We start from the raw sequence: 19,341 nt of genomic DNA on the forward strand, positions 1-19,341 counted from the left end.
TTATGTTTAATATGAGTGTGTGTATGCTTGTTTATATGAATTGATTTGTTCTTGTATGTGCTATATGAATATGAAAATGATCTATGTGCATATGTGATATATATGATATACTGGAACATATGTGAACAAGAGATGAAAATGATATACATGTTATATGAACACATGGGAAGTGTTATAAGATAAGTGACATATGAATATGAAATCATATGAACAATGATATGTACATGTGAATATGTGACATGATAGATTACTAATGCCCATGTTATGTGTAAAGAGAGCTAGAGGTATAGTTGGCATGCCAAGATTCGAGGGTTCATAGGTCATTCGGGACATACAGTGGTCTTTCGGGACATTTCATAGTGGTCTTTCGGGACAAATTCATAGCCCCTAGTGGGACCCTATACGAGCTGTGGTGACAACATAGTGCACAACCTCAATAGACTCGCATATCTACAATTCTCGCATGTATACATGGGCTAAAATAAAGGATATAACATGAGAAAAATGTTATGTGATACTATATGTTTGTTTGGTAAAATGATGTGTATGTATGTGAAAGTATGATAATAAGATGATAAAGTTATGAAGTGAGGGATGATATGTGAGCATATGGATAATTATTTTATAGATGAATATATGAAATGTGCATAGTAGGAATTAGTATATGTATATGTGGGTATGATGCTTGTATGTGATATGTTAGTAGAAATTGTTCAAGCATGATTACGAGTTAGAGTTTTATTATATGTTTTATGCCTCACTAAGTCAACGACTTAGCGTGTGATTGTTTCACAAGTAGGTATGAGAAACGAGAGGGGAATAGCGAGAAGCAAGACAGGTCAGTATTTTCCTTACGATGATCAGATCAGAAACATATTGAACATATGTATTTTGTTTATAGAGTTAGTTGGCATGTACTTATAATATTTTAAATTGAATATGCTCTGATGGTTTTAAAGAAGCAATCTGATTATAATTATTAATGTAAAATACTCATTTTCTTAAAGGATGAAATTAAGATTTTAGTGGATTTGTAAAGAATAGAGTTTTGAAAAGTCAATGTGACACCTCATACTCGGATACGGGTTGAGGGTGTTTTTCAATAATTCTAACTTTGTTAACCAACTTATCAAATACTCTCTCTTGATGAGTAGCCACATGTCTCTGAATATCCTGTCGCGAGCCTTTCTCAAACTAGAAACACTTATCACTCTCTGTTGCCACCATCCAAGCTGTATATTTACTCAACCTCATAAACTCTATCTCATACTCCTACACTGTCATATCATTTTGTCGAATATCCATAAACTCTTGTCGACTCTCCTCTAAATACTTACTACCCACATATCATCTTCGAAACATCTCTTGAAAACCTGCCCAAGTCAAGTGTTCAGGCTAAGAATTTCTCTCGATAGACTTCTAATAACTCGCCAAAAGAGTTATCATTCTAGCACTTTATACCTAGGTTTAGCTTGAAATTGAATATGTATAAAAGCATTTTAGGATTAGTTTAGTCTTATTTTTATATATTTTTGCATTGTTAAAAGTTTGATTAACTTGGACTAATTTATGGATTTTCCTGCTGAAAAAGGTGCAGTTGCTGCAACGAAGAAGCAAATGCTACAAAAACTACTCACCAGGCTAGGTAGAACCTTCTGGATCAGGGACAACTAGTTGAGACATTTGTATCATATTCAATCAACTGCTGCTACGTGGAAAATCTTCATTTGAGACAATTTTGACCTCCTCCACCTATAAATAAAACCTTCATCAACTCATTTAATCATCAATTCTTCATTCTTTCTTCTTCTACATAAATTCTCTCGTATTTTCTCCATAGTCGCCTAAGCTACAGCGAGGGAATGCTATAGCATATGGGAGTCAGTCTCGTTGAGTAGCATTAGCAGTCAGCAAGATCACTTCAGCTACTTAGACTTTTTCTGAGATAGGGAAGTTTAGATAGTTGATTATTATATTTGTGGACGTTGAATGTTTCAAACTTACCCGTTCGGGTAGAACCCCTGTTTTTATGAATATTATTTAATTTGCTACTTTTTGCCTTATGTTTTTGAATGGTGAAAGAAATTTCATTATTTAAGTATGTTGTTACTTTATTTAGAGATAAATTGAATGATTTGCATACTAATTTCGTGGCTTTGGTATTGTGAGAAGCAAATGCATGCTGAGATATATGCTGCCAAATGTTTAACATTATTATTATGTGATTATTTATCTTAGTGAGAGTTATTTCATATTAATATACTTATAGTGAATGATGCTAAATACATTGTAGCTAAGTTAATTGCATGAATTGAACGATGAGTCCCTTATATCATTCTATTTTATTTGATTTTTAACTCTGTGCTGAAGCCAGAGTTATAGCATAAACCTACCTCTATTCCATTATATTTCTTCTTTTGTTACTTATCTTATTTGCATGTCGATTCAACAAACATTTATTTCCTTAACTCAATTGTAATTTTTTGCTCCCCGTGGGTTCAACATCTGAAATCGTATAAGGATTTCCACTTTATTACTTTGATACGATAGTGTATGTTTGCCCTGGGCCCCCTCCGGTGACCGAAAAATTACAAAAAACTACATAATAATATATTAAAGCACATAAAGTTAATTACAAACATTGGTTTTCTGAAAAGTTTGACGGTTATGGGGTTTTAAGTAAACCCGAATATACGAATCCTCATCGGTTGCAAATGACGACGGCAAACAAAAATTCAAGGACACCGTACTAATGGGTTGACGATACAAACACAATGGTGCCAAGGGAGTCGTACATCACCACACAGTTAGCGACGAATCAAAGAAAAACTAAAACTAGTGGGAGAGAGAGAAATTGTTTATGTAATACCCCAAATGTTGAACGGTGATTAAAATATAAGTTTTGAAAGTTTAGTGGCTAAAGTATAAACTTTGAAAAGTGTAGGGACCGAAATTTGTAGTTTTTAAAAGTTATATATTTTAACCTGTAAATGAACAGTTTGGATTAAAACAGATATTTTAGTAAGAATCAGATTTTTGATACGGGGATTGTGTTAAAAGCTAGAAGTAGTAAAGTTCGGTATTGAAATCGGATAATCGGATCGAGTCGAAATTTTACAAAAATTGGAAGGATGTTAGAAAATGATTGGAAATATTATTTTCATATTTTAGATCAGAGAAATTTAGTTCAGAACTGTTCAATTTTTTCAAATTTGACCGAACAGTGGAATTTTAGTGACTAAAATGAAATTTTAGAAAATTGAATGGTCAAAAAGAAAATTTGAGAGATGAAAATTTGTTTGCTATTTTAATAATATTAAAATAGAGATAAAGGAGTGACATGGAGGTAATTGTGAATATTTATTAAGGATAATTTGGGTTTTTGCCCCAAAATGAATATAAAATTCATTTTTAATTATATATTAAAGATAAGGGGGAGAGATTTTTCTTATAGAAATCTCACGAACTCTCTCTTTCTCTCCATCTTCAGCTACTATCAAGCCTACACAGCACGGTAATGATTTTTATTTTTGAAGCAATATACTTGATTTTTGGGATTTAGTTATTAGATAGAGAATTATCCTTGAGGTCGTGGGATCGAGTCTCATGGAGGGCATTTCATAATTTGGAGGTCTCCCACGGAAGCTTCTCTCAACCTAGTGTTGGGGGCAACCTACTATCTTACCTCCCCCTTACCCCCATTACATATGGGAACAAGGGACAACCATTTTGTTTTATAGAGAATTAATCTACATGAAATTCTCTATCATTGGTACCAATATTTCATGGTGAAGCTGATTATGTGATGAGATTTTATGATTTAGAGTTATGAAGAGTTAAGTGATTTTAAGGAATTGGTTGTAAGAATTGATGAAGAACCTAAGGATACAAATTAAGGAAAACAGTTTAGATTTTGAATCTGGCAGTGAGTTTGAAAATTCACCAGAAATTATATAAAAATTATTTGAAGGTGATTTTTACATACTTGTGTTTGTATATCAATCTAGTTTTGTTTAAAACAAATGGGGATCGATTTCAAGGTGTATAAAAAAGATATGATTTTTTAACCGAGGAAAGGTCAGAAAAACGGGCAGCAGATTCTGCACAAAACAGATTTTGTTAGTTAACTTTGAAAATTCACCATAAATTTTATAGAATTAATTAGAAGGAGTTCTTTATATGGATATATTCTTATTCGAGTCTAGTTTTCAACAGAAGAAACGGAATTAAATTCCAATGTGTATATCAATACAGAATACTGATTCTTTAAAGGTAGTGCAAGTTGTCTGAATATGGAAATTTTAGAATTTAAGTTGAAATAGATTAGAAGGTGAAGAGTAATGTTTAAATGTTGAGTATATTTTTTGATGCTTGGAATTGAAGTTAAATGGCAAGAGACCATTTTGAATAAATTGGAAATGTTGAGAAGAATTCTAAAAGAATTCATTTTAATGGTTAGATGGTGGAATTCGAAAGGTTCCAAAACTTTGGGGACTTGTTTACAAGTTCTTAAATACTTGTTTACAATTTCTTAAATGAAGAAGTATTATTTGGATATTTTATTAAAGTGCTGGAATTTTAGTAATTAATGTATAATTATCATAATGGCTAAGGACCATTATGAATTAAAGGAAAAGTTGAGTTGAATTCTATAAAGAATTTAAAATATGTGGTTTGATTTTATAATTGGTAAAATTGAAGATCATGTTGGGAATAATTATTTGTGGAATTGATTAAGTGTTTCAAGAAGTTTGAAGTTATAATGGAGTTATGAGTTAGGTTGATATCGATTTTATTTTATAGATTTTCAAATGTTAAAATGAGCTTATGTTAGAACGATACTAATATGTAGTTTAAACATTTTGTGTTATAATTTGGTATTGTCAGGTTACAATAAAACTAGCAATCCGAACGATCTGAAAGGAAAGGACAAAGATTGTGACTAGTATTATCGTATACAAGTTCTGTAGTGAGACAAAGGTGAGTGCAATTTATTTATTTAATTATTTTGATTGAGGATGACTTGCGATAAGTCAACCTCACATTATTTATTTCAAAGATATGAATTATGTTTTAACTATGAAATTATATATGTAAAATTTTTAATAAGTTTTATGAATGATTTTGGGTATGAACTGCTCATATCATGTTTTACGAATGTGAATTAAATATATTTCTGACTCTGATATGATTTTTATCAAATGATTATGAATTGAATTGAAAACTCACTGTATGTTATATGGAGAGTCAATGGTACAATTGGCATGTCATGAGGTGGAGTGATTATTTGTTCTAATTCTGATATATTGTGGTGTACCGGAGTGTACACTAGTATATATATTCTGATTTGAATGCACTTTGTGTGCATATTGTTATTTCCAATACAATAGCACTATGAATAGAAATCGTTAGTCAGTTTGATGTGACATCTATGACTCGTCTTCATAAATATTTATAGACTATGGGTGTTACAGTTTAATGCACGAACAGGAAAAATAAGGGGAGGAAAAGGGATATGGTTTTAAACTTTATCTAATTTTGGGTAAATTACACCATAAGTCCTCAAACTCTTGAGAACTTAGAAAATGCATAAAAACTTTAAAAGACTTACAATTTAGTCCCAAATTTGAGATGTGACAAACTGCATAAAGAATTAGATAACAATTGTTGAAATAGGGATAATCCGAACCCTAAAGAAATCAAAATATAATTAGGCTCCCTTTTTTTTGGTGAAATAAAGTTATAGACTAAATCTTAAACCTCTACTGCCATAATTAGGCTCCTTTTAATACAAACATTATTAGTCTTAACTGTAATAAGAAAATATAATTTTATCTCATCTGTTAACATGAACTTTTAGAATTCACTCCTAATCTATGGATTTTGAAAAAGAGGAAAATTAACGAATAAAAATATCATTTTATCGTAATATTTAAATTATATTTTAATCAGTTATTAAGTGATCTGATATATTTTTTTGGTTATAAATAATCCTACATATTTGTCCATAAAATTATGGAGTTGGTAAATAAGATAGAAATTATAGAAAAGCTAAGAATGATGAGGAGCTTGACCAAATGTGGAAATGAATGGAGACATAGAGACGCCGTAGCGTTTTACAATGGGTCCTAAGTGTTTGTTAAATTGTCTAACTGAAACAAGACAGCCATAAATTTCATATATGGACAAAGGGAAAAGAGCTGCTATTTGCAAATTAATAGACCCACCGTTTTGTATTTGATTTCTTTAACAAGCACATGACTTTGATTGGTCCCATGTGGGTTGGTTTCTGTACAATTTTTGTCCTACTATTCATACTTTCTGTAATCAATTTAAGCAAGGAAAGTTTGATAGAAAAAAGCCAGAAGCTTTCCCTTTGTTGCTTATGAACATCAGAACATAGCCCAGTAAACTCAAATTATGATGGTGTACATGTATTAACAATATAAGATTTTTATATAGATAAACATTAATAAATTTTCAGGTAAATACAATCAATAAAATAAATAACTAATAGAGCTATGAATTTCATGGTAGACATGCGTCAACTCTAAATAAAATATACATTCGTCACTGCGTACAAACGTAACTGTTTAAATTCAAAATCTTTTAGAAAAATAATATTCATTTATATCAACAAGGTCGTTTGATAAATTTTACGCCTTAAAAATATCAAAATTATAATATTAATAAAAATATATTAATTATTAAACTATTGTTTAAACATGTCACATCATTTACATATTAAATTAACGATAATAAGATTATAAATTAGTTAAATTATAGTATATGTCACTTAATTATTAGTAAATGATTTATGAATAAGTTATAATATACAATTATTAAATTTTAAAAGATTAAACGTATAACAAACATTAAAATTTTTATTTATAATTGAGTGACTTGATTGTACAATTGAAAATTTTAGTAACTTGATTGTTATAATTTAAGAACAGGGTAATCTGATTATAACTAAAAGGCATGATGTCAAAATTACCCAAACGTTTATCATAATGGTTATTTTATCATTTATTCTATTTTGTGGAGTATTTTTGCCCCTAACATTTCATTTTAAAGTAAAAAAATTATAACATTTGATAAAATAATCACTTTATCTCTTAATTTTTTTATATGGAGTATTTTATCCCTCAACGTTTCATTTAAAGTTTAAAAAACTCTTAATTTTGGCGCGTTAATGTGCGTTATCTAATAGTTTTAATTTATAGGGAGTTTTTTGTCCCAAAGTGAAATAATTTAGGCCAAAATACTAAAAAAAAGAACATGAGTCAAAATAATTATTTTAAAAAACATTGAAGGTTATTTTTGGTATTATGCCTAACTAAAAGATTAAAAACCAATGGTCTATCGATGTGTAAGAATCAATTACTTGAGTGATTTATTTATAATGTTTTTAAAATTTAGTAATCAATTATAATCTTATTAATAACTAAATGCCATGTGCTGCGATTTTTCCATACATTATTCATAAATTTCTGGCCCCAAACATAATTAATTTCTCATTTACCCCGTCTGGTCTAGGAAAATTTTCCCGTGACAAAAACTCTCAAAATAGGAAGAAAGAAGCTCAAGCTTTCCTTTCATTTGCTTATTTAGATCCATTTTTCTCTCTTCCCATTTTTACTTGCACTTGGCTCTCTCTAGAATTTTCAGAGTTCCAATCCCTTCCTTTTTTATTTTTTCTATTTTTTTACGGAAAATGATCATGCTTTTTCTTGAAGGTACTTGGGAAAAAAGTGGAGAATTTTAACTCTCTTTTCCTTTTTGGTTTTATGAGTCTCTTAGGTAGTTAGTCATTGTGGGTTTTGAATGATTTTATTGGATTAGGAAAGTAGAAGAAAATCAGAGTGTACAAATAGCTGTCATTTTTAAATGTTGGTGTTGAATTTGCATTATTTTGTTCATTTTTGGAAGCTTGTTTTTGGTAGTGGATTTTCCTTTTTAAAAGGTTGTTTTCATTTGTTCATTTCGCTTAAATATTGCTGAAGAAATGTGATTTGATTAGATCGTATAATTTGCATTGAATATTGGATTTTAGGAAAGTTGTCACCTTTGTTTGATTATAATCAACTGATTGAATGCTGGTGAGGAAATGTGGATTTTTGGTTAAGATGGATGGATGAAATATTGATATTTTATATTATAATCGGGTTTTTTAAGCTTTTTGGATATGATGGGATTGAATGAAGTTATGAGGATGATAATATTGCAAAAGTAGAGTTTTCTTGAAGGGAATAAGGGTAGTTGGTGACTGTAAGAAGAACTGAAGAAGGTTTTATTAAGTGGTGGATCTGGTGTATTATGATGGGTTGCATTTGTTGCAAGTCATCTGCTATTGAAGATAGCAAGGAAAGTCCTAGGCAGAGGCTTTCGAGTAAAGCCTCATTAGATGTTAGGGTACCGAAGGCAACTTCTTCGTGGAGCGAGGAATCACATAGAACAAAGGATCCATATGATCACAATGAAGGGAGGACCACGGTCATTGATAAACAAGTGAATGGTTTGGTTCGAACCCATGGTGAGAATTTGGAGAAGAAAAGGGAGAGGATGGAGCATGTTGTTAGTCACCACCCTGGGAGGGGTAGTGTTCCAAAAGCTATAGAAGGAGAGCAAGTGGCGGCTGGGTGGCCTGCTTGGTTAGCTGTAGTTGCAGCGGAAGCGATCAGGGGATGGCTACCACGTCGTGCAGACTCATTCGAAAAGCTAGATAAAGTAAGTATAAATCATGCTCTTACTTAAATGTCGTTCTTTGGTACATTGTTGCTTGTATGTGCTTGATCCCCATGTTACAAATATCATTGATGATTTCTTTATTTGACTTATTAGTTGACTTTTAAGGTACATGTTAGTCTCCTCATTAGCTGTCGAGATTTGACTTTGTGCTATTATATTCTGAATACTAGTTGTCAATATAAACACTGAAACAAGCAGACCTTGTGCTAAATCAAACTCAATAAAATTACACATTACCAATTTGCAATTAGAAACAATAATTCTCTCTAAATCTTATGATAATATACGCTTATCCAATTTTAAGGCATCTTAAGTTCTTAACATTTTTGTCGTTCTTCACTCATGAAATTGTCACCTTTTAACGGACATCTAGATGTCTGTAATTGGAACAATGAAGCTTGAGAAGATAATTTTGGGAATTCAATTTGTTTTTTTAAGTATTGCTTCAGGAATTCAGTATGATTCCTCTTAACCTAACTCTATGAACTAAATTGACTGTTTTGTTGGCTAGTCATCACATCTTTACATGAACTTGTATTTTCTATGCAGATTGGTCAGGGAACTTATAGTAACGTTTATAGGGCTCGTGATTTAGATCAGAAAAAAGTTGTTGCTCTGAAGAAAGTTATATTTGATAACCTTGAGCCAGAGAGTGTTCGATTTATGGCAAGGGAAATTCACATTCTACGTAGACTCGATCATCCGAATGTTATAAAGCTGGAAGGGCTTGTTACCTCGAGGATGTCTTGCAGCCTGTACCTTGTTTTTGAGTACATGGAACATGATTTGGCTGGTCTTGCTTCACATCCTGATCTTAAGTTTTCAGAATCACAGGTACTTCTGATTGTTTTGCTTTTTCTTCTTTTTAACTGCAACTTGATATCTTTGAAAAAGTTTTTACTTGCTAGTAAGTACAAGTAGTAACTAACTAACTACGGTCCAAAATAAGTTTCCATAAGAAGTCCTTTAAACCTGTGGATTAGATGATTCTTTTTTATTTTAAGTTACAGTTTTAATGAGTAGAGTTATCCTGCAATATATATATATTTTTATTTGCATTGAAGAGCTATTCTGATAGTTTATTGAATTATTGAGCAGGTTAAGTGTTATATGCAGCAACTTTTCTGTGGTCTTGATCATTGTCACAGCCGTGGTGTCCTACATCGTGACATAAAGGGTTCCAACCTTCTAATTGACAACAATGGCATCTTGAAGATTGCAGACTTTGGTCTAGCTAGTTTTTATGATCCCCATCAAAATCAGCCCTTAACAAGCCGTGTCGTAACACTTTGGTATAGAGCACCAGAGCTTTTACTTGGAGCCACCTACTATAGTACCGCTGTGGATTTATGGAGTACCGGTTGCATACTTGCTGAGTTATATGCTGGCAAGCCTATTATGCCTGGAAGAACTGAGGTGCGCTTTTATCATTTAAATGAAATGCTTCTGACTAACCATCAAGAGTTTTAAGCAGAAACGTTAGTTTAAAGTGAGAAACAATGTGTGGTATGTGGTTGTTAGAGCTTCAAACTGTAGGTTAGCCCGTACTTTTCATTTAAGTGTATGTATGTTGTTATCATCTCAGTTGTCAAATAAGAATTCATTTTTATGTACTTGGGATTGCTTTTATGTTGTCTCGAAGTATGTTTTGTTTGATGCAATCTGACATGGTTCCATCAAACTGTCTAATTGGAAAGTTTTGGCTGTGAAAATTAAAATATTGAGGTTTATGTCTTTCTACCTTGTAGGTGGAACAGCTGCATAAAATTTTCAAACTTTGTGGCTCACCTTCCGAAGATTATTGGAGAAAATCAAAGCTGCCTCATGCAACCATTTTTAAGCCACAGCGGCCTTATAGACGCTGTGTTGCAGAAACATTTAAGGATTTTCCTGCCCCATCTTTAGCTCTCATGGAGACCTTACTTTCCATTGACCCTTCTGATCGTGGATCTGCAGCTTCTGCCCTCAAGAGTGAGGTATGGCGTTTTTGAGAAATTGTGTTTCATAAAGTTTTAGACAATTGTAATCTTTGTTGCTCCATTTATTCATTTTTCATGCAGTACTTCTTTCCGATACATATTCATTCTAGGACAAGGGGATATGACTTACCATACCATCCCAATACAAAGAAAAACTTCAAAAAAATTAAACATACCCCATGTCTAACAAATACCCATATCTAATATTTACACCCAAGTTCAAGCATCCATGTATGTAAGTAAGCATTTCTAGGTATGCATTTTCTAAATGGTAGGATGTAATTCTTTTAGTCCAAAATCATATTGTTGTACTTCCATATTCTAATGATCGATCAATATTATTTAGTGTCCATGACTTGTTTTTATTTATGTTTTTCAGTTCTTTACGACGAAGGCTCTTCCCTGTGATCCTTCAAGCTTGCCAACGTATCCTCCTAGCAAAGAACTCGATGCAAAAATGAGGGACGAGGAAGCTAGAAGGTCCATATTATATACTTAACTACTATAAAATTTTATTTTTGTTTATTTATTTTATTTTTACATGTGTGTGTGTGAAGGTAGTTACGTGTACTATATGGAAAATCTCATCCTTAAGGAAAATTCTCTTTGAACTCTTTATATACTTGTGAGGCATTTACTCCCTAAGAAAACAGAGCACTTCAAAAGGATTATAAAAAAACTTGCAACAAATAATTGGGTCTCTTTGTTCTTCAGCTCATGCTAAACTGCTGTAAATCTGGTGTTTGTAGCTATTATTATTGTGTAGCTGTTCTGCCATTGATGCCTAATGGCCTGAAATCTTGAGTGGTTGATCTAGGTGCTAATAAACTACTTTTGTTTGCATTGACAGACAAAGAGCAGCAGCAACCAAGGGCCAGAGACCTGAACTTGAAAGGAGAGCAACAAGAGAGTCTCGAGCTGTCCCAGCACCCGATGCTAATGCCGAACTAGTTCCGTCAATGCTGGTAACTTATAATTTGGTTAAAAGTTTCTGCAGCCCTTGCTTTTTGTTCTACATGTTCGGTAATGGCCCATGGGCATCCTTAACTAGTGTATGCATGCATCAAGATGTGGACCAATGCCACAACTCACAAGATCCATAAGTTTTACAGCATTAGAAAACATCTATTCTAGACATGTTTTAAACATGGTTGAGATGTAATTTCTCCCCTTTTCTTACTGTCAACCAAGGCCAGGCTTTCATTAACTTGAGCTGAAATTGACCCCCAAAACAAATTGAAAATGAAATTACAAAGGAGGCAGAATCGAACTTCAGAATATCTGGGTAAAATCAATGTGGGAGAGGAGGGAAGAAAATTTAACGAATCAGTTGAAATATAGTTCGTCAGTTTTTACATCAAAATCTTGTCTTTCAGAGGTGTTGCATTAATTTGACATTACTAATATTGCTTTCACACTTCAGAAAAGACAAAGTCAATCCAATTCGAAGTGTTGTAGCGAGAAGTTTAATCTGCATCCTGAAGAATCTGCTTCAGGCTTTCCTATAGATCCACCTAGACCATCACAAGCAGTAGAATCAAATGCAGATGCGCATGGGAATCATCACAATAGAGCCTCCCATTCAGGGCCTCTGGCTCACAGGGCTGCATGGGCAAAGTCTGGGAAAACCCAGGACGATCCTCCAAAGATTTCGACTGGGCCTAATCTGTCACTGATGTCAGGTTTAGTGGCAGCAAGGAGAAATAGTCTTATATCTAAGGATAGCAGAGAAAGATATGGTTCTTTGCAATCCGAAGCTCCTACATTGATTGCAGGATTTCCAGGGTCTTTTAAAGAGGTCTCGGAATCTTCTATCGGACAGGACCCAGAACATAATGTGCAGCAGAAGGAAGATGGAAGAAGTAACACCAAAGACCCACTTCTGGTAAGTAGTCCACTTTGTGCAGAAGTCATTGTAATTCATTGATTCTCATATTTTACGTTTTCCGGATTTGCAGTTCAACTATTTCTACACTTCGATTGCTTTCATCCATTTTCTCTGATACATGCTTCTCAATGATATTTGTTCCCAGCTTGGTTATGGATCAAAGGTTCAGAAAATTCACTATTCAGGTCCATTATTAGTTCCATCAGGCAACACAGACCAAATGCTCAAGGATCACGACCGTCAAATCCAAGAAGCTGTTCGGCGAGCACGACTCGATAAAGCAATGAAGAGAAAAGTTCAGTTACAAGAGAATCAATTATCAACCACTTCATTATTTGTTTCTGGTCGTTGAACTAAATTTTGTACAACTGCAAATCAAAGTTTAGCATTGTCAAGATGATCACTGCAAATAATTTGGCTGCTGATTCTCTTGTCAAATATCCACCAAAGTTGTCAAATGGATATTTTTTGTATAGGATGGTGCTTTTTTACTCGGGCTCTGGCATTAGTGTCAGATACAAATATGATTCCGAGTAACAAAGGATCAGAGGGCTGGTGTGCTTGCTAGTAGCAGGTATATTATAGCTAAGGTTGTAGCTTATTAAGAAACCTTTGTGATTCGTCACATGTGCATTTGTTTACTACTCACCAACTGTAATTTGGAAAGATATGGTACCATTCTTGGTAACCTTATTCTCAACATGTTGTGCTCCAGATTTCTAAAGTCTTAGTATTGAAAACTGTATCTGTCTGTATCAGAGTCAGCGATCGTTATCGGCTAGTACAGACCAGTTTTTCGTTTGATTGAAAATAAATTTGTATCATGTTTAACAGTCTAAGAGGTACTCGATTTCTTGTCTGTTATTTTCTTTGGCAAAAGACTGAAGAGTATGGTGGTTTCATTTTGGAGATATTAAATTTCAGGGCATTGATTTTTTTAACTTTCCATGTAGATGTAATTCATCAGTTCTAAGGAAAGAAATCCGAGGGCTTTGATCCTGTTAAGCAAAAATCGAAAATCCGGAATTGGCCAATCCAGCATAAAACTGGTAGAGATATTTTCTTCATAATCAGAAGCTACTTAAACTTCAAGGATCAACAAGTTTTTTTAACAATATGTCGAAAAAATTCGGTCTGTAGTAGAAACATCAAAGAACAAGTACCAGATATCAATGTATAAAGCTTCTTCTTTTTTTTTGAATTCCAGTCTCAACAAAAGTAGGGTATTGATTATTGAGTACCATTTTTTTTATCCTCAACATGGCTAGGAGTTTGAATACCTATTGGTTGCAGCAAAACTATTAGATACAAATTTCTCAGCCGTGTCAGCCTCATTGACCGAACATCCTCACCATGAAGCCTATTTACACTGATCTCGTCTGAGAGTAGCTTTCGCAGACAACTTAGCTACGAGTTGTCGAAGTCTTTGAGCTCCTGGACCTGGAATGATCTTGTTCATATCTCCAACTTCCGAACATTTTGGTTCGCCAGAGCACCAAGCACCCGGGGTGAAGCTCCCCTTTTCCCGGCCAAGCAACTCCTTATCAATTTTATCCAACACAGGATTGTCTTGATTGAATTTCCGAGCAAAAGCAGCACTGCTTTGAACCATCCCGTCCGAGTCATTAAGGGTAAGGACGTGCGGGTGCTGTTTAGGGGGATTGTCCCAGGATATATAATGCAAATCATGATTGACAACAGTCTTAGCAAACTCCGGAGCATTGCATACGACAGTCTGAAAGTAGCCTTCAGGGGAGGAGAGAAAGTTTGTGTAGTACATCAGAAGAGTTCTCGGTAGATTATCCCAACCCCAAACACAATACTCCACAAATGAATGCGACAAAACTGTCCATGCCGAACCTGCAAGCGAAGAGGATGTACAGAAACAGTTAACAGCAAATTTCATAAAGCAAAACAAATTATACATGTATGAACGTAATGTGTAGTTCCAACTTAAGCAGAACAAAACCAGGGCACTGCTTTAAGATCAATGATTCATCCAGCTGCATCACTAAACCAATGCATACATCTTTTCAAAGGTTTAAACCGAGCTTGCTTAATGAACATAATTTATAACTAAACACCATATAGATCCAGATAATTCGTTTTAGATATATATTTAAAAAAAGATCGGCGAGATCGGAAACTAGAATCTCATCTGCCAATAAGAAGATACATATGTGGTTTACCTATTGAGAGCACGAAGATGGAATCAATCCCCTAGTTATAGGAGATACTTAAGAAAAGGGATTTTCAATCTATGTATAGCTGCTGGAATTGAAGACGTCTTAAAGTTCGAATCACGGGTAATAAATTAAGAAAATCTGGCATATGACAGTGTACTCCTAACCGGTAAATAATTTAAATGCAGTAGGTAATGTTCTCTTTTGTGAAGTCCAAAATATATCAGACTTGGTTGACTTGTAGAGTCCGGGGTCTATAATCAAAGGCATAGCTCGTTTATCCCTGCACAAGAACCGGCAAAATATGTCAGCATTCAATGTATATGAAGGTTTTAGAGAGAGATGGAAAGAATGAGAAAACTTACGCTTTCCAGCCAAGCTGACTTGTATGTTCGATAAAGTTAAGGTTCCGGTTTATATCAGAAAATGCATAAATAAGATCTGCAAATAACAAAAGAACCAGATTAACAAATACCAAAAGCAATATCCACCGGCTCAGTTCTCAAATAAGGAATGTGATAAAGACTTGCCATCTTGAGTCACAAGAGGATAATCCGATGCACTGAGATTGATAAACCAATCCCAATTTTTACTTCTATTGAGATGAATGGCACATGCGTGGAGTGTATTGGCGACCATGGTCGGTCCTCGATAAGTAACCATATTAGCCTTGGTGATCATATAAACATTCCCGACTTTGGAAAAAATTGATCCAGAAACCAAGTATGCAAAACGAGGTAGTGCCGGACCAGCAGGAGGTGGTGACAAAGGGCCTATATCGATCTTCGATTCAGCATACCCTGGCTTCCTTTGATTCATATGAGTCGGGAAAATGGAGAAGATCGAGTTGATTTTGTGAACCGAAGAAACGAGTCCCATATTAAAGCAAGTGACAACAAGGATCGTACATATGAGAGAACTTATCACAAGGGGAAACACCCATTTCTTCTCCATGTTCAACGTCGACACCATTGTCGGACCTTATCATAGGATCTAACAGATTCGGAAAAAACAAAGATGAAAAACCCTCTAGCTACCTTCAGATGCAAATTGAAAACACAAACACCATCAATCTTCAGATCAAAGACCTTTCCTCCAACATATAATTCCAAGATATACCTTTGAAAATAGCTGTAAAAAGAACAACCACCATTAATGTTAGCTTATCGTGTATGATTGCCTGCTCTGCTAATTCGCAATGTAACTGAAACTAGACCCGGTCGACGAATCAAACATAAACAAGTGATCAAATTAAAACTAATTAGTAATGAAAAAGAAAAAAGTATTATAAAACATGAAAAATACAAAAATTAAAAACATCATTAAAAAGACTGAACAATTAGTTAAATATACATTGCGATTAAGCTACTGTTTTAACTTGTAAGGTACCAGATTTGTGAAGAAAAAGACAGTAACAAAAAATAAATTGACTATCTCCAAGTTTTCCAATGCTTAAAATGAGCAAATCTAAATCTAAATTGTGTTTATCAACAAACCTGGAAATCTAAATCTGGTTAGAGATTCATAGCTACAGTTAAAATATAAATGAAACCCAGAAAAAGAAAATCAGTAAAGATCATAACTTTGGAGGAAAGAAACAAAACCCAAATCAGGAAACCAAATCATAAAGCTAAAGATGAGAACCAAAATCTAATATAAAGTTGAAAACAGAAAACGGTTCAACGAATAGAAACTGAAAAACATCATGGAGAAAACATTGGAGGGGAAAAAGAACGTGAAACGAAGCTAACTGAAGCAACAAACCTGAGTTTTGATGCTGGTAAGACAACAAAAGACTGTGTCTTCCAAGGAAAAAAAATAGTTTTGTTTTGTTTTTGGTTTGTCGTTTGTAATTGGTGTGTGAAAGAGCAGAGTTTTTGAGTAAATGCTAATTAAAGAAGAGAGAATTTCTCTTTCTCTTTCCCTTCCTTTTTGTTTCTCGTCTTGTTTTCCCTGTGCTCTCTCGTCTTTCCCTAAAACTTAGGAATCTATGTTTATGTAAAATAAAACAGCAATTTTGATTCACTAAAGTTGTGGTTTATTATATAAGTTAATATTTAAATTTGATTATAATATGTAATAATAATGATATCAATGACATGTTATCAATTTAATTGAATATTGATATGTATTAAATTAAATAAAATTATCAAATTTAAATGTTATTTGAAATAAAAATATATAAAAATTTAAAGTTTTTTGTTTGACCAACATTACGTGGGAACGAGGATTAATGTTCTATTGGATTGCTTTTTTATAAATCATTTCTATATTTATTCTCTCTACGCTTACCAAAAAAATATCAAATATTTGTTTTTTTATTAACTTGGAATAATAAATATAAGATAGTATTTATTTAAAGACTCGCAATCATTTAACATTTACCACTCGTACTTTTAGTATACATGATGCTTAAACTTAATATCTCAATGAATAATAATATTTTTTAATAACTAAAGTCGCATTGTTCGTGCTTAAATATTTGTCTGATTCACATAAGGTTAATAAATTATCACATACTTTATTTTCTAAAAATTATTTAATATTAAAAGGACCATCGGGTTTATTAATTAAATAGGATAACAACAAAAACATAACGTCGTGCATTAACTGTCCTAAAAAAAACATCAAGGAATAGATGAAGCTAATAAACAAAACAATTAAACAAGGTCATCCACTTCCCGTGCAACAAGATAGATGAAAAAAAATGGAGCATATTGCAGAGAGACCAAACCAACATATATAACCAAAAGTTGTAAAACTTCAACATTGAATAGAAACTGGCTACCGAGGATCCAACCACCTTTTGTCCATAGTCGATTGAAGAACCACCGAACGGGGACGTCCTCGACCCAAAAGAAATCAAAATATCCCACTGAGGACTCCGAGGTGAGGAGGTGAGTGGCCTTATTACCATCCCTTGGAGTGAACCTAAAAGAACAATAGCGAAAAGCCTTTGCATGTGACCGAGCATCCCAAATTAAAGCCCCAATTTTAGAGAAGTCTGTCGTTTCCTCATTTAGTTTTTGGATCACTAGTCTTGTGTCTCCTTCTACCACCACTCGAGTGAAACTTAAGTCCGCCGCAAAATGGAGAGCATGAATCACGGCCATCGCTTCCGCAGCAAACGCTGAGGTAATCTGTTATGCTTTCCTTCGGCATGCATCGATAATTAGTCATTTATCATAGCCATAATATATTTTTTAATCATTGAAGTCGTTTTGTTCGTGCTTAAATATTTGTCATATTCACACAAAGTTCATAAATTATCACATACTTCATTTTTTAAAAATGTATTCAATATGAATATGATATGCTACTAATCTTGTTTGTTAAAATTTAAAATTTTAGTGGACTTTATCAAAGATTATGTTATTCAATGTTGCCTTTGTGTAAATATTCAAATTTGTATGAATGTTATAAATATATAAAATAAAAGATAAAAGTAAATGGACAATATTGATATTTTGTTGAAATAAAAGAATGAATATTCCTAAATATGATTTAAAAATAATGAAACCCTAGGCAAATTTATTTGAATGATCAGAGGAAGCCCTTTTCAATGTGTTGTTTTACAGTTGGGTCCTTAGTCACATTTTTTTTAAATAAAACTGGTCGTATTTTAAGCATTTTCCCTTTTTCCGCGTCAACATATTTTCCACCACATAAATAAATAAAATATGCAACTGAAGATTCCAGAATATAATATTTTTATTAAAATAATTGAAAACAATTGAGTACTAAAAAAAGGTGCAGTGAGGTGGGAGCTTAATGTCGGAGGATTGCTTGGATATGAATTTATCATCAATCACAGCATTTATAGAAGAAAAAAAATGCTTCCCTTATCTTTGAAAGTCAGTTCGGTTGAAGTTTCATTCTCAAATATTTTAATTAGCTACGCTGAAAGTATAAATATTTTAATAATTCGAATTTTAATATAAATTAAGTTGTAGGTACATCTAATATTAAAGTTATATAATTTTTTAATTTGTATAATATGTGTGCAAATGAGCTTACTTTTTTAAAAAATATTAATGTAAAATATTTGTTAATATTTTAATATATTTTAAATAACAAAACATATTTTTTAGCTTAATCTAAATGCTATCGAAATTTAATTAAGATTTTTAAACTAGTGTTACCGATCAGTTTTCATTAATATAGAATTTACACCAATCAGTTAAATTTATATATCCACAATTAATTTACCATGCGTTATCAGATTTAACATTTAACATAGTTACTAAGTAATAAAAAATATTTTTTAAAAAAACATTTAATAGAGCGTTGGGGTGGGATCTTTATTTATTTTTATTTTATTTCTGTGTGAGTGAGATACACACCAAGAGATCTCCCCAGTTCCTCCACAAGGCTCGACGTCGCAATTAAACGGACATTCTTTAATGGTGCGTTTAGTTCACGGGATAGAATATTATTATGGAGAATATAAGATTATCAGAGAATAGGATTACTTAGAATGTTGTATTTTGTGTTTGGTTGGCTTAGCAGGAATGTAAGATTATTGTGTTTGATTAAAATA

The 19,341-nt window shown here is 32.9% G+C and overlaps 2 protein-coding genes across 3 annotated transcripts; one reads left to right on the forward strand and one right to left on the reverse strand.

The window, feature by feature from the left end:
• The first annotated feature begins 8,319 nt into the window (after positions 1-8,319).
• On the forward strand, positions 8,320-13,340 carry LOC120122558 (probable serine/threonine-protein kinase At1g54610). Its single transcript, XM_039141698.1, has 9 exons — positions 8,320-8,730; positions 9,301-9,585; positions 9,850-10,167; positions 10,500-10,727; positions 11,110-11,210; positions 11,581-11,695; positions 12,154-12,615; positions 12,764-13,018; positions 13,070-13,340. The coding sequence occupies exons 1-8, from the start codon at positions 8,320-8,322 to the stop codon at positions 12,968-12,970; spliced, it is 2,127 nt and encodes a 708-aa protein (XP_038997629.1). The 3' UTR covers positions 12,971-13,018; positions 13,070-13,340.
• Positions 13,341-13,871: 531 nt separating this feature from the next.
• LOC120122568 (beta-glucuronosyltransferase GlcAT14A-like) lies at positions 13,872-16,767 on the reverse strand. Of its 2 annotated transcripts, none has more exons than XM_039141709.1 (5): positions 16,566-16,767; positions 15,332-15,920; positions 15,167-15,242; positions 14,969-15,084; positions 13,872-14,478 (listed from the first exon to the last, which is right to left on the reverse strand). In XM_039141709.1, exons 2-5 carry the CDS (start codon positions 15,771-15,773, stop codon positions 13,979-13,981), a joined length of 1,134 nt encoding a protein of 377 aa, XP_038997640.1. In that variant the 5' UTR covers positions 15,774-15,920; positions 16,566-16,767; the 3' UTR covers positions 13,872-13,978. The 2 variants fall into 2 exon arrangements, with proteins under 2 accessions (XP_038997640.1, XP_038997636.1); XM_039141705.1 differs by having other exon boundaries at positions 15,332-15,932.
• Positions 16,768-19,341: the final 2,574 nt, after the last annotated feature.

The sequence above is a fragment of the Hibiscus syriacus genome, unplaced genomic scaffold (genome assembly GCF_006381635.1).
Source record: "Hibiscus syriacus cultivar Baekdansim isolate YM2019G1 unplaced genomic scaffold, ASM638163v2 tig00001120_pilon, whole genome shotgun sequence".
NCBI classification, from domain to species: domain Eukaryota; kingdom Viridiplantae; phylum Streptophyta; class Magnoliopsida; order Malvales; family Malvaceae; genus Hibiscus; species Hibiscus syriacus.